The sequence below is a fragment of the Tamandua tetradactyla genome, chromosome 2 (genome assembly GCF_023851605.1).
Source record: "Tamandua tetradactyla isolate mTamTet1 chromosome 2, mTamTet1.pri, whole genome shotgun sequence".
NCBI classification, from domain to species: domain Eukaryota; kingdom Metazoa; phylum Chordata; class Mammalia; order Pilosa; family Myrmecophagidae; genus Tamandua; species Tamandua tetradactyla.
In genome coordinates, this window is record NC_135328.1 from 222,629,325 (window position 1) to 222,642,741 (window position 13,417).

Consider the following 13,417-nt stretch of genomic DNA (forward strand, 5'->3'; position numbering starts at 1 on the left):
GGAGCTGAACCCAGGTCTTCCTCATGGCAAGTGAGAATTCTACCACTGAATTACCCTTGCAATCCCTCCTTCCCCTACTTTTAAGGACACCAGTCATTGGATTAAAAGGTCACCATGACTCAGTTTGACGTCATTCTAATTTAAGAAGTTCCACCTGCCGTGACTGTTTTCACAGAGGGTTGTACTTGAGGGCCAAGGGCTGGGTCTTAAGGCTTCTCTCTGGGGCATACAGTTCGCCTTGTGATAGGTTCTGTGCTTGTATTTGGCCTAAGTTCCCAATGGACTGCTTTCCTCTGGGTTGGCTTTGAGTTGGTTTTTATAAACCTGGGGAGAAAACCCACTCCACGGGCTCTACCCCTCAGGCCAGGGGTGGGCGACGTCGGCTTGAGTCTGCCCCTGTGGCTGTCAGGGGGGCAGAGCCTCACACCTTCGGTATTAACCAGAAGGCAGCCAAATGCCCTCTCCTCGTGACTCTTTCCACACTGACAGAGGAAGTGACCAGACGAGATACCTCCCTGCTGCCCCCGTGGCTGGGGAATGCCTGGGAACCATGATGACCCTTCCTCCATCTCTGTCACTAGGGAACACCTATTCCGGACAGTTCGTTTTGGGGGAGCCTCAAGGACTCGGCACCATGCAATACAAGGCCGGCGGACACTACGAAGGGGCGTTCTCCCACGGCGCGAGAGAAGGTCTGAGGTGGCGGGACCCACCCACAGTCCCGCCTGAGGCCCTAACTGTGGGAGGGTCTGGTGGCTCCTTGGGTTAAGGATCCGCCACTCCGGTCTGTCTCATTGGAGATTGGGAGAGGGAGGCCAGAGGCGCTTGCTCCTCTCCTCTCTACCAGGTCCCCTGGCCTCGCAGCCTCCATCTCCTCTTGGCCAGGTTCAAGGCCGGGAGGGAGAGCCTGCACCTGGACGGTGGGGGCCCAGCTGCCCCTCTGCCCCGTGTGGCCAGGTGCAGTTGCTTTTGGGCAAAAGACCCATCGCAGCCACCAAACGAGTAAAACAGGTTGTGAAACGTTTGATTGTAGATACAACTTCCTTTGGTACTTTCCATCATTTGCTTACATTTAGAAGTGGAAATTCTGTCGCTTTTTTGAGCTGTGTAAGATGTGGAGATGGCAAACAACTTCACAAGGGCATCTTCTTGGTTTTTCCCCTGGCCCTTAGATTAGTGTTGTGGAGAGCACTGAAAGCCACGCACAGCTGTTGTTGCTGTGCAGTGGAGGCTCCTGTGAACTGAAGGGCAGACTCTGCAGACAGGCCTTCCCTGCACGGCATGTCCCGCCTCAAATGCCGGGGCTCACGGGGGCTCCCCCAGAGGGCACCCCCTTCCCTGCCTCACTCAGAGCCACTGAGCGCTAGACCCAGGGGCTGCTTTCCTTGATGTGGCTGGATCTAGGCATGTGGCTGCCAGTGCCCTTCCAGTCCCCGTCCGGGACAGGGCCGGACAGCTGCCACGGGGCCACAGCCTGGGAGGGCGGCCCAGCTCCCAGATGGGTGCTGAGCCCTAAGGGCCGGAGTTTTGGCTTTCTAAACCACTGCCTTCCCCCGCCCCCAGGGGGTGGGCAAAAGGCCAGGAGCCCTGCTGGGCAGGCCACGTCCCTTCACCGGGTCAGGGGGCCAGGGTGGGATTGGTCCCTGACCTGGGGCACGAAGCGAAGTTGGTGTCTTTGGTTCCTTTCCTAGGACATGGGCTCCTAGTGGAGCAGGACGGGCAGATGTACCGCGGGGCATTTCACAGCAACAGGAAGCACGGACACGGGCAAATGCTCTACCAGTGAGTCAGCCTGGGCCCGCAGTGGACACAGGTGCCCCCCCCGGCTCCGGGTCAGCTGCACTGGCACACCAGTCCCTCTGGATGTGCCGTGCTGGCCGGGAAAAGTGTCGCCCGCACCTGTCCCACCCCAGATGCCTGGTCATTCCACTGCTTCTGTGTCATCGTAATCAATTTGCTGAAATTGATTACTTGTCTATTTTAGCTAAACTCCACCTCCCTCCCCCAAACATCTCGTGGTCTGGCTGGCCTGCAGGTGCTTTGTCCCTCCAGACTCACGTTGGACGTTTTAAACCTGTTTTTAAATTCCTCCGTACCCGCTCACATGCGAAGTCCTGCTGTTGACATTCCCAGGCCCTCCTTTCCTCTTTTTCTTCTCCATCACCCATGCCCAGCCTTGCCAACCTTTCCCATTTCCTGGAGCTGGAGGGGAGCAGCCAAGCGGAAGGCCTGCGCAGCCAGGCACCATTTCCCCGCCGCGCGCCAAGGCTGCCCTCCCTCCCCGGCCGGGCAGGGGCTCCCGGGCCATCTGCTCAAGGACTATTTTTGCCTCAGCCCCCGGCGGCCCGTGCCAGAGGCTTCGCTCAGAGCCACCTGGCTCTTCTCTTGGCGAGGCAGCGCCAGCATCCTGCGGGGCAGCCCCTACTCCTTCCAGGGACTCCAAACCACCTTTGTGTCCCCCAGGAATGGGGACATCTACGAAGGCGACTGGGTTCTGGACCAGCGACAGGGACACGGGGTGCTGCGCTGTGCCGATGGCTCCACCTACGAGGTACCTGTGACTAGGGCCCAGGGGGACAGTGAGGCAGGCCGGGCCTGTACCCATTTTACAGAAGGAAATACTGAGCTCTAAAGAGGGCCCACTACCCGCCCTGAGATCCCCAGCTAATAGCTGGCTCAGTGGGTGACGCAAACAGCTTGCCTGACTCCAGAAACCACCGTGCCGCCATGCCACCGTGCCGCCATGCCACCTGGCGGGTCAGGGGCGGGCTGCAGGCCTTGCCAGATAGTGGAGGAGGCTTAGGGGCAGGAAGACCTTTTCAGCCCTCACCTGATGGGGCCTGAATGCACCCCCATGAGCCAGTTGAGACTCAAGCTGGGGTCGTGGTCACAAGGGAACTGAGCAGGGGCCTCCTGGGCTGAGGGTAGGGACCCCCTATGCCCCTCGGTCTTCTTTCGAGTGCCCGGTGGTGTCAGCAAGCATGTAAGCCAATGGATGCTGGGGTAGTTCCAGAGGCTATGAGGGCGCAGCCGCTGGAGGGTCCGGCTTAGAGAGCTGGGGGGCGGGGGCCAGGCCTCAAAAGTGGCGCCATCTGAGGGGAGGTCTGAGTGATGAGAAGGAGCTGTCAAGGGCATGTGCACAGGCAGGGGATGAGGGGAGGCATGAGAACGTGAGGGCGGGGCGGGGGCGCAAACCTGGTGGCTCCATGGGAGCGGAAAGCAGCCACTGGAAGAAGGTCACTACCAGTGCCTCTGGGGCAGGAGCAGCCAGGGGAGGCCATTGTGGCAGAGGCCAGGGAGGATGCTCTGTGGATTCCACGGCCTGCAGGCATGTGGCTTCTCCTTCCTGGGCCAGGACCTGCTGCCAGCTCCCTCGTGGCCCACTCCTGCCCAGGTCTCTGCTGCCTTCCACAGGTGCAGATATGGAGTCCTTTGTGCAGGCACGGGGCCCCCTGTACAACCATGGGGTCCCGTGTGCAGCCATGCGATCCTGTGTGCAGCCGTGGGGTCCTGTGTGCAGTCATGGGGTCCTGTGTACAGCTGTAGGATCTCGTGTACAACCTTGGGGTCCCGTGTATTCTTGTGGGGTCCCATGTGCAGCCGTGGGGTCCCATGTGCAGCCGTGGGGTCCCATGTGCAGCCATGGGGTCCCATGTACAACCGTGGGGTCCCGTGTGCAGTTGTGGGGTCTTTTGTGCAGCTGTGGGGTCCCGTGTACAGCCGTGGGGTCCCGTGTACAGCCGTGGGGTCCCGTGTGCAGTCGTGGGGTCCCATGTGCAGCTGTGGGGCCCCGTGTATAGCTGTGGGGTCCTGTATACAGCCATGGGATCTTGTATACAGCCATGGCGTCCTGTATGCAGCTGTGGGGTCCCGTGTGCAGTCGTGGGGTCCCATGTGCAGCTGTGGGGCCCAGTGTACAGCTGTGGGATCTTGTGTCAGCCATGGGGTCCCGTATGCAGCTGTCGGGTCCCATGTGCAGTTGTGGGGTCCCATGTGCAGCTGTGGGGTCCTGTGTACAGCCATGGGGTCCCGTGTGCTGTCATGGGGTCCTGTGTGCAGCTGTGGGTTCCCATTTGCAGCCATGGGTTCCTGGGTACAGCTGTGGAGGCAGCTGTGGGACCCCTAAACAGGATTTGGCTCCATGATGCACCAGGTGGAGCTTGGTTTAGACTGTGGGCTTAGAGCCTGTTCCTGGGTCACTTACCTGCAGCCATGTGGCGTGGGCACATGACCTGGTCCTGGGACTCTTGGCACATGGCCCAGTGTGACCTCGTAGGGGCGGAACAAGAACCAAGCTCAGCGCAAGTCCTGGCACAACCGCTGACCCCAGCAGCTCTGTAATGGACTGGCCAGAGGAAGGAGTGGACAGGAAGGGTGGGGGAGGCAGGCGGTCCTCTCCACAGTGCCCCTTCTTTCCACTTCTCTCCTGTTGTGCCGTCTGTGCCCCCCACCCTCACCCCAGCCTGAGCACCTGAGGCCCGGTACAGAGCCAGAGTTCTTAGAAGGGGGCACTGAGCTAAGAAGCAAAGGGGACACTGCTGTGGGGATGGGGCTTTCCATTGCCTGGTAGGGTCCTGACTGATGGCGGTGGGTGCGCGTTTGCTGCGTCTGGACTGATGCTTTCTCTGACCCGGGGCTCGCATATGGAGGGGAGCTGCTCCCTGCACGGCAAAGCAAGGCCTCGAGCAATTTCTCTTTCATATACAGCAAGATGTTTGCTGCTGCCTCCTGGCAAGGTCACAGCTGCCAAGAAACAGCAATTGAGGCTGCAGCCGGGAAAAGTGCTGGGCTCACATACACACCCCCCGCCCCCAGGGCGGCCCCCCGCAGCTTCAGCGCCCCCCCCAGGATCTCGCCACATCACTGCGTCCTCCTCTCCTGCACTGCACTCCACGTCCCCTCGCCGGCCGTCACCAGTGAGCCCAGCTGTCCCTGCCGCACATGTGCACGCACACGTGCACACACACGTGCACACTTGCACAGTAATTGGCTTGCCCTAGGAGCAGGTGTTGCTCAGAGGCAGCGACCCTTCTCCCGATTCCCCAGACTGTGAGAGGCCCTCCCGGAGGACCCCTCTGCTCAGATGCAGCCTCTGCTTTGGTCTGGTGTGAGGCTGGCAGACAGGCGATTAACACCCAGGGCGCAGGCCCGGGGCGGGGGGCGGCGTGTCTGGCAGGACAGGCAGTGTCCTCAGGAGCTGGCACGGAGCATCCAGGAATGGGGGCCTCCTGAAGGACTGCGGCTGCCCCTGGGCTTGGGGAGAGCCGGGCCAGGGGGTTGGGCGGGTGCTTTGTGCCCCTCCAGAACCGGAAAGGGTGGCCCTAGGCTGGCAGCCCGGCTCCCCCCTGCCAGGCGCCCACGCAGCTGCCAGCCGTCCCGCAGCCCCCGGCCAGAGGCCCGAGCATACTCCTGCCAGCAGCTGCGAGCCAGCACCCGCCCTCTGCTGCCCGCTTGGGCTCCCAGGTCCCTCCACCCCCCACCCCAGCTTGCGCATGCAGTGACCTCATGCTCCAAACAGTCCTTGGAAAGCTCTCCTTTCTCCACCCTTTGGGGGATCTCGGCTCTTTCGGGGAGCCCTGCACAGCCTCACAACCCTTTCCTGGCTCCCAGGTCCTCTCTGTGCTGCCCTTGGTGGCTGTGTTTCTGCCCAAGTCTACCCTGTGCGTCCAGGGGCCTGGAGTTAGCTGCGGGGGTCCTGCCCTCGGCGCCGCCCACGCTGTCCTCATGGGGAGCCGTGCACAGCGCCTCCAGCGGGGCCCCCATGGGCCCTTCGCCCACCTGCCACAGCTGCTGAGTGAACTCGGGGTCCCCTCAGCAGGGCACCCCATGGGGGAGGGGGCCTTCAGTTAGCTTCTGGAGAAGGATGGGTGGAACTAAAATGTGTCTGGCTAATTTTTCTTACAACAAATAATTCATTGTCAAAGTGCCATTACAGTCTTAAAATTTTCTGTTAGAAGAATAACTTCCCTGCTATTTGGAATTATTTTCCCACTCTCTGTTATATTATTTCAGAAGCAGGCCTCCTGGGAAGGGGGCACGGCTGGGGCTTAGAACAGGCAGCTTCCCTACGTGCACAGGAGGTTTGCTCCAGCTGTGCTTGGTGCCTGGCCGCGTCCTTTGTAGGGACGCCCACCCCCACCCCCACCCCCCATGCAATTGTAGCTGCAGGTTTGGGTCTGGGCCACGGAATTCTGCAGATGCAGGTCTTTGTGTCAAGAGACTTCAAGTGCAAAGGCGTGCTCTGCTCGCCAGCACCCCGTTTGCACTTTGTGCACGTGCTGTGCTCACCGTCCCCTCCCCCCCAGGCAGCATTAAAATTCAAAACAAAGTGGCGCACATCCTACCCCACAGCCCCATCTGTTACCCCAGGAGAGTCACTGCCACCCCTGGGTCACGTGATTTTCCAACAGCACCGGAGCCTGGAGATTGACCTGCAGCCACCCTGCGGCGCCCTGTCGCCGGCCCACCTGAGGCGCCCTGTCGCCGGCCCACCTGAGGCCTGTGCTCTCTCCACAGGGGCAGTGGTACCGCGATGTGCAGAGCGGGCAGGGCAGCCTGGCTCACTGCTCGGGGCTTGTCTACGACGGCACCTGGATCAACGGCCACCCTGCAGGTAGGGCCTCTCCCCGGTTGCTCCGCCCTGCCAGCGGCCCCTCTGGGCAGTCAGCAGCGTCTGGCCAGGTCGTCCCTCTGGCAGCCACTGGGCACTCACACAGGGCGCCCCACCCACAGCACACAGGGGGACTGGAGGGAAGGAGGCCCTAAAACTCCACTGCCTTCTAGAAAAATGTTTCCTAACCTGATTTTAGAATGACGGGTGACACGCAGACCTGGGGGAAAGGGGCACCCCTCACCTTGTTGGCTGCCCCTGGTAGCGCTTGACCAGCCTCTTGTTAAACTCTGGGACAAGGGTGGCCCACACAAGGACATGGGTCATTCATCTAGACCTTGGTGCCAAGTTCACAATGAAAGCGTGATTGGCTGGCTCACTCGGGCAGCAGACCCTGACTGCTCCTGTGAGCACCTGTGAGTACCTGTGAGCAGCTGTGAGCACTTGTGTCAACCTGTGAGCCCCTGTAAGCTCCTGTGACCACCTATGTCAACCTGTGAGCTCTGTGAGCAGCTGCCTGTGTGCACCTGTGTTGTCCTGTGAACTCCTGTAAGCACCAGTGTGTACTTGTGAGCTCCCATAAGTTCCTGTAAGCATCTGTGAGGTCCTGTGAGCACCTGCGCACCTGTATGCACCTGCGAGGCCTATAGTCCAGGCGCCTCCAGCCACCACCTCGGGGCGCTGTGAGACTCCTTGTGGGGAGAGGTGGCAGACGTGACACCCAATGATTGCACTCAGTACAGACACAGGCCCCATGGTGCCAGGCCAGGGCTCCTGGGGGGGTGGGGGTGAGGCCCTGGGGTAGACCCCTGTGGTTGGGGAGCACAGGGGGGAGGGGGCTGGGTCCCATGGCACCCTGAGCACACAGCACCCCCATGTGAGCTCACAGCCACCCCCACATCCCAAGCCAGCAGCCTAGCCGGCGGAGTCTGCCCCTGGGCCTCCTGGACCACCGGCCCCCCAGCCTTAGGACTTGCCTTCCAAGAGTGTCTCTGTAACTTCCCCTGGGAACAGCGTCCAGGCCCCTCCCCTGCTCACCAGGAAGGGCTCCGAGGTCCTGCGTGGAAGAGGCTTGGGGCAGGAGTCCCCCTTCACCCTCTCCCGGGGCCCCACCCTGGTGGGCTCAGCCGCCCTGGGTGGGTCCTGCAAGAGGACCAGCTCTGCCCCCAGGTGAGGTGATTTCCCCCACGCCTGGGAGCTCTTCGGAATCATCATGAAGTCCAAGCAAGTCCCACACTATTCGGCTTTCCCGGTTGGTGTTACATCGTCGGCAGAGTTTTGATACTGCCTTTTCCGACTCTGTGTCATGTCCTAAACTTCCCCCATGCGTGCCTTTGAAGGCCTTCCGAGCACTCTGCCAGAGGCACCGCTGTTGGGAAGCCAGGGATTCAGGGGCAGCGGGGACGGCAGGCGGCCCTGGTGGGTCCGGTGGCGCAGGCAGCGCTGGCCGCCAGGGGGCTCCTCCTCCCGCTGCAGCTCCCAGGCGCTGACTCAGAGGCAGGGAATGCGGCCGACCCCACCCGGAAGGCATGCCGGAACATTCCACCAGCATGCAGCCCTAGACTTCCCGCGCTGGCTCCCACTTCCAGCAGCTGGGGCCTCGCCCTGCCTCCATTCCATGCTGTCGATTCAGGGCCGAGCTGAGCGGCTCTGTGAAGTCACAGCCCCCAAGGCTGCCTCTGCGTGACCCTGTGTCTCGGTCTCTGTCGTAACTACTCCATGCTTCGTTCCCGGCTTGTGGATGTGCACCCAGAGTCCTCTCCCAGGGGCTCTGGGCAGGGGGCCTGAGGAGGGCCTGTGTGGGTCACAGCCCCCCAAGGTCCGCTCCACTCTCTTCCAGCACAAGCCACAAGAATTGTGATTTTGGGTCCAGAGGTGATGGACGTGGTCCAAGGATCTCCTATCACGTTGAACATTCAGCTGCAGCAGGACGATGGGGAAGTTGCCAAGAGTGAGTGTCCCTGAGAGGACTGCCCAGCTGGTCAGGAAGATATACGTGTGTCAGGTTCATAAGCTGCAAAGCTTCTGGCACCCCCGAATCACAGGAAAGCTTCATTCCGAAATTCTTGTGGCCCGAGCACTTTGCAGAAGGGGCAGGAGATACACGAGCCCTCCGTTTATGAGAGTGTATGTGTGCATGCATGTGTGTGTGTGTGCACATGTATACATGTGTGTATGTATGGGTGTGTGTATATAGGTTCGTGTGGGTTTGTTAATGTGAGCGTTGTGTGTTCTTGTGTGCACATGTATGTACATGTGTGAGTGTGTGCCTGTGCTTGTGTGGATTCATCACATGTGTGCCTGTGTATATATGTGCGCCTGTGTGTGCCTGCATGGTGCCTGTTTGTGCTTGTGCATGTGTGCTCCTGTGTGTGCAACTGCATGTTCTTGCACATGTATCTGTGGTCACATGCACACGGGTGTGGGTGAGTGTGGGTACGCCTCCCACTTACCCAGTTACCATACTTTTTGTAGAACACAGAGGAGCAGTTCCCAGCCTGGCCAGGGGGGGTCTCGGGATCCTCCTTCGAGGTGGTCAGGAAGACCTGTCCTCCATCTGTTACTCGGCCCTGCCAGGTTGCTCCAGGATGGGCACAGTGACAGGGGTGGGGGGTGGGGGTGGGGGTGGGTGGGGGACACTTCAGAGCAGAGACCCATCCCAGGAGAGGGGCAGCTCAGCTGCGAGTCTACTCTTAATATGCATTAATTCACCTTCATTCAACAAGCTTTAATTAGGACACCACGGTGTGTAGCATGTATCAAATACATTTAGTCACAATTGGCTTATTTTAACAACTTTATCAAGGTATCATTTACATACCATAAACTTCACCCTATTAAGTGACTCAGTGACGTTCAGTTCATTTACAGAGTTGAGCAACCATCACCCCAATTCAGTCTTGGAAACTTTCCACCGCCCCCGTTCCCCACCCGAAGCCCAGGCAACCACGAGTCCACTTTCTGTGTCCGTAGATTTGCCATCTCTGGACATTTCACAGGAATGGACTCTTGTATGTGTGATCTTCCCCTGGGGTTCTTCCACTAGCAGGGTGCTTTCAAGGCCCACCCACGCCGGCCCGCGGGTCAGGGCTGCTTCCTTCAGACTGATGAGTGAGACCCATTATGGCCATAGACCACGTTCTGTGGGTCCGTCTTTCTGCCGATGGGCATCTGGGTCGTTTCCGGACTTGGGCTCTTCTGAATAATGCTGCTGTGAATCTCTGAGTCCACGTGTTTGTCTGGAGGTAGGTTTTCATTTCTCTTAGGTGGATACCTAGGAGTGGACTTGCTGGATAATATGGCAGATTTATGTTTAAACTTTGTTAAAAATTGCCATGCTGTGTCCCAAAGTGGCTGCACCGGTTTCCATTCCTACCAGAAGCATGTCAGGTTCCAGTATCTCCACATCATCAACCACACTGGTTGTCACCTGGTCTGGTGGTCACAGCCTGTGCTGATTTGGAGCTGCTCCATGGCTCAGAAAAGTCCACTTTTTTTTTTTTTTTTTACCTGTTCTTGTGGAGCAGACCTGTTGTGGGTGGGACCTTTTGATTAGGTTGTTTCCAGTGAGCTGTGACCCAGCCCATTCAAGGTGGGTCTTAGTCCTTTTATTGGCGTACTTTTCGAGAGGGTAAGTGACAGAAAAGACAAGGAGAGAAACAGAGCTAGAGACACATTCTTCGGAGATGCTACGAGAGGACCCACAGACGCTCAAGAGGAGGCCATGGGAATCAGAAGCTGAGAGCAGTGGAACCCAGGAGCCGGGGGCTGGCAGACGCGGCTATGTGCCTTCCCATGTGACAGACGTGTCCCTAATGCCAGCAGCCTGTCTTCAGAGTCCAGGTATCATCCTGTTGATGCTTTATTTGGGACATTTTCATGGCCTAAGAACTGTGAATTGTAAATTAATAAATCCTCATTGTAAAAGCCAGCCCATTTCCAGTATGTTTCATTCCTGCAGCTTTAGCCAACTGAAACCCAGCGTTTCTAGGGGTATGAGGTGGTTTGTTTCATTGTGGTTTTAACTTGCACTTCCCTGACCACTAGTGATGTGGAATTTTCATGTGCTTGTTAGCCATTCTTCTGTTTTCTTTGGTGAAATGTCTTTTATCCATTTCTTGATTGGGTTGTTTGTCTTCTTATATTTGAGTTATTAGAGTTCTTTGTATATTCCAGATATGAGAGGAGTACTTTGTCAGATATACCTTACAAATACTTTCTCCAGGCTTTGGCTTGTCTTTTTCATTTTCTTAGTGCTGTCTATTGAAGTGCAAGTATTTTCACCTTTGATGGCATCCGACATCAGCTTTTTTCTTCCACGGGTCAGGCGTCTGTTATCGCATCTAAAATTCTTTGGCTAATCCATGGTGTCCTAGTTTGCTAGCTGCCAGGATGCAACACACCAAAGACAGATTGGCTTTCAATAAAAGGGAATTTGTTTCATTAGTTCTTCACAGGAAAGGCAGCTAACTTTCAACTGAGGTTCTTTCTTACGTGGGAAGGCACAGGGTGGTCTCTGCTGGCCTTCTCTCCAGGCCTCTGGGTTCCCACAACTTTCCCCGGGGTGATTCCTTCCTGCATCTCCAAAGGCCTGGGCTGAGCTGCTTGGGCTGTGCTGCATTGAGCTCTCTCATTTAAGCACCAACCAGTTAAATCAGACATCATTCATTGCAGCAGGCACGCCTCCTAGCCGACTGCACAAGGTCACAAGGATTTTCTCCTTCTTTCTTCTAGACATTTTATAGTTTGGGTTCTTTAAGTCTGTGATCTACTTCCATTCATTTCTGTGGATAAGATAAAGGTCTGAGTGCTTCTCTTTTTCGTGTGGGTATCCAGCAGTCCTGGCCCCCATCGACTTGCTTGGGCACTGTTCTTAGTTTGCTAGCTGCTGGAATGCAATATACCAGAAACGGAATGGCTTTTAAAAAGGGGAATTTAATGAGTTGCTAGTTTACAGTTCTAAGGCCGAGAAAATGTCCCAATTAAAACAAGTCTAAAGAAATGTTCAATCAAAGGCATCTAGGGAAAGATACCTTGGTTCAAGAAGGCCGATGAAGTTCAGGGTTTCTCTCTCAAGTGAGAAGGCACATGGCGAACACAGTCAGGGCTTCTCTCTGAGCTGGAAGGACACATGGCAAACACGGCGTCATCTGCTAGCTTTCTCTCCTGGCTTCCTATTTCATGAAGCTCCCTGGGAGGCGTCTTCCTTCTTCATCTCCAACGGTCACTGGTTGGTGGACCCTCTGTTTCATGGTGCTGCAGCATTCTCTGCTCTCTCCGAATCTCTCATTCTCCAAAATGTTTCCTCTTTTCAAGGACTTCAGAAACTAATTAAGACCCACTCAAATGGGTGGAGACATGTCATCCCCTAATCCAGTTTAACAACCATTCTTAACTAAATCACATCAACCAGGGAGATGATCTCATTACAGTTTCAAATATACAATATTGAATAGGGATTATTCTACCTTTAAGAAATGGGATTTATATCAAAACAGGGCTTTTCTTAGGGGGCATACTTCCTTTCACACCAGCACAGGCACCTAAGTCAAAAACCTGTTAGCCATAAAGGGAAGGGCTGTGCCTGGACTCTCAGTTCTAGTCCATTGGTCTGTGTGTCCGTCCGTCTGCCTTGATAACTGTGGCTTAACTGGAAGTTTTGAAATTAGGAAGTCCTCCAATTTTGTTCTTATTTTTCAAAATTGTTTTAGCCATCCTGGGACCTTTGCTTTTCCATTAAATTTTAGGATCAGCTTGTCAATTTTTGCAAAAAATAACCTGTGGGATTTCGATAGGGATTGCATGGAATCTATCCTGGAAGAATTGGATCTTAAAATAACATTGAGTCTTTCAATTCATGAACATGAAACGTTTCTCTATTGATTTAGATGCTTACTTTTTCTCACCAGTGTTTTAGAATTCAGTGTATAATGCTTACTTTACTTTCTGTTAAATGTATTAATAATTGAACATTAATAATTTTAGTATTGATTATCCATTTTAATTATAATTAATTGTTTTATTAATGTCATTACCAATAATTAGTTATTATTACTGAAAGAATAGTTACTAAGAAATGCATCTGTTACATTTATTCTTCTGAGGTTGTGGTGATTGAAATTTTTTTCTTCATTTTCAGAAATTGTGAGGGTGCAAGTGATTTTGGCATATCAATCTTATACCCTGTCCTTGCTGGTTCATTTTTTGAATCAACTAGTTTTTCTGAGGATCCCTTTGGATTTTCCGCATACAGGATCATGTCCTCTGTGAATAAATACAATTTCCTTCTTCCATCCTAGTGTGGATGTGTTTTCTTTCTTTCTTCATTCTTCCTTCTCTCCCTCCCACCTGCTCTTTTCCTTTCCGTCTGTCCTTCCTTTTCTTTGTGCCTGACTGCACTGGCCAGCCTCCAGTACAACACCGAGAGCAGGCGTCCTCGCCTCGTTCCCAGTCTTAGGGGGAAGCTTGCAGTCTCTCACCACTGAGTATGATGTTGCCTGTGGGCTTTTATAGCTGCCCACACCACGTTGAGGAAGGCTCTCTCTGTCCCCAGTTTGCTGAGAGGTTTTATCAGGAATAGATGTTGCCTTTTGTCCGGTGCTTTTTCTGCACCTATTGAGATGATCATTTGGTTTTTGTCCTTAAAATTTTTTTTGTCCATTAACACAGGACATGACGTGATTGGTTTTCAGACGTTCAACTACCCTTGCAGTTCTGCATAATCCCACTTGCCCATGGTGTTCTGTCCTTTTAATGTGTGGCTGGATTCCATTTGCTAACATGTTGTTGAAGATTTTGAATCCATGT

General features: G+C 55.3%; 1 protein-coding gene across 5 annotated transcripts in view; it reads left to right on the forward strand.

Moving 5' to 3' along the window:
• MORN1 (MORN repeat containing 1) overlaps positions 1 to 13,417 on the forward strand; it is a 78,298-nt gene that overhangs the window by 2,785 nt on the left and 62,096 nt on the right. For all 5 annotated transcript variants that reach the window (XM_077151543.1, XM_077151544.1, XM_077151545.1 and 2 more), the window contains 5 exons: positions 582 to 692; positions 1,692 to 1,782; positions 2,464 to 2,551; positions 6,517 to 6,613; positions 8,451 to 8,561. In XM_077151543.1, the coding sequence (XP_077007658.1) occupies positions 582 to 692; positions 1,692 to 1,782; positions 2,464 to 2,551; positions 6,517 to 6,613; positions 8,451 to 8,561 (498 nt within the window). The remainder of the gene's footprint in view (positions 1 to 581; positions 693 to 1,691; positions 1,783 to 2,463; positions 2,552 to 6,516; positions 6,614 to 8,450; positions 8,562 to 13,417) is intronic.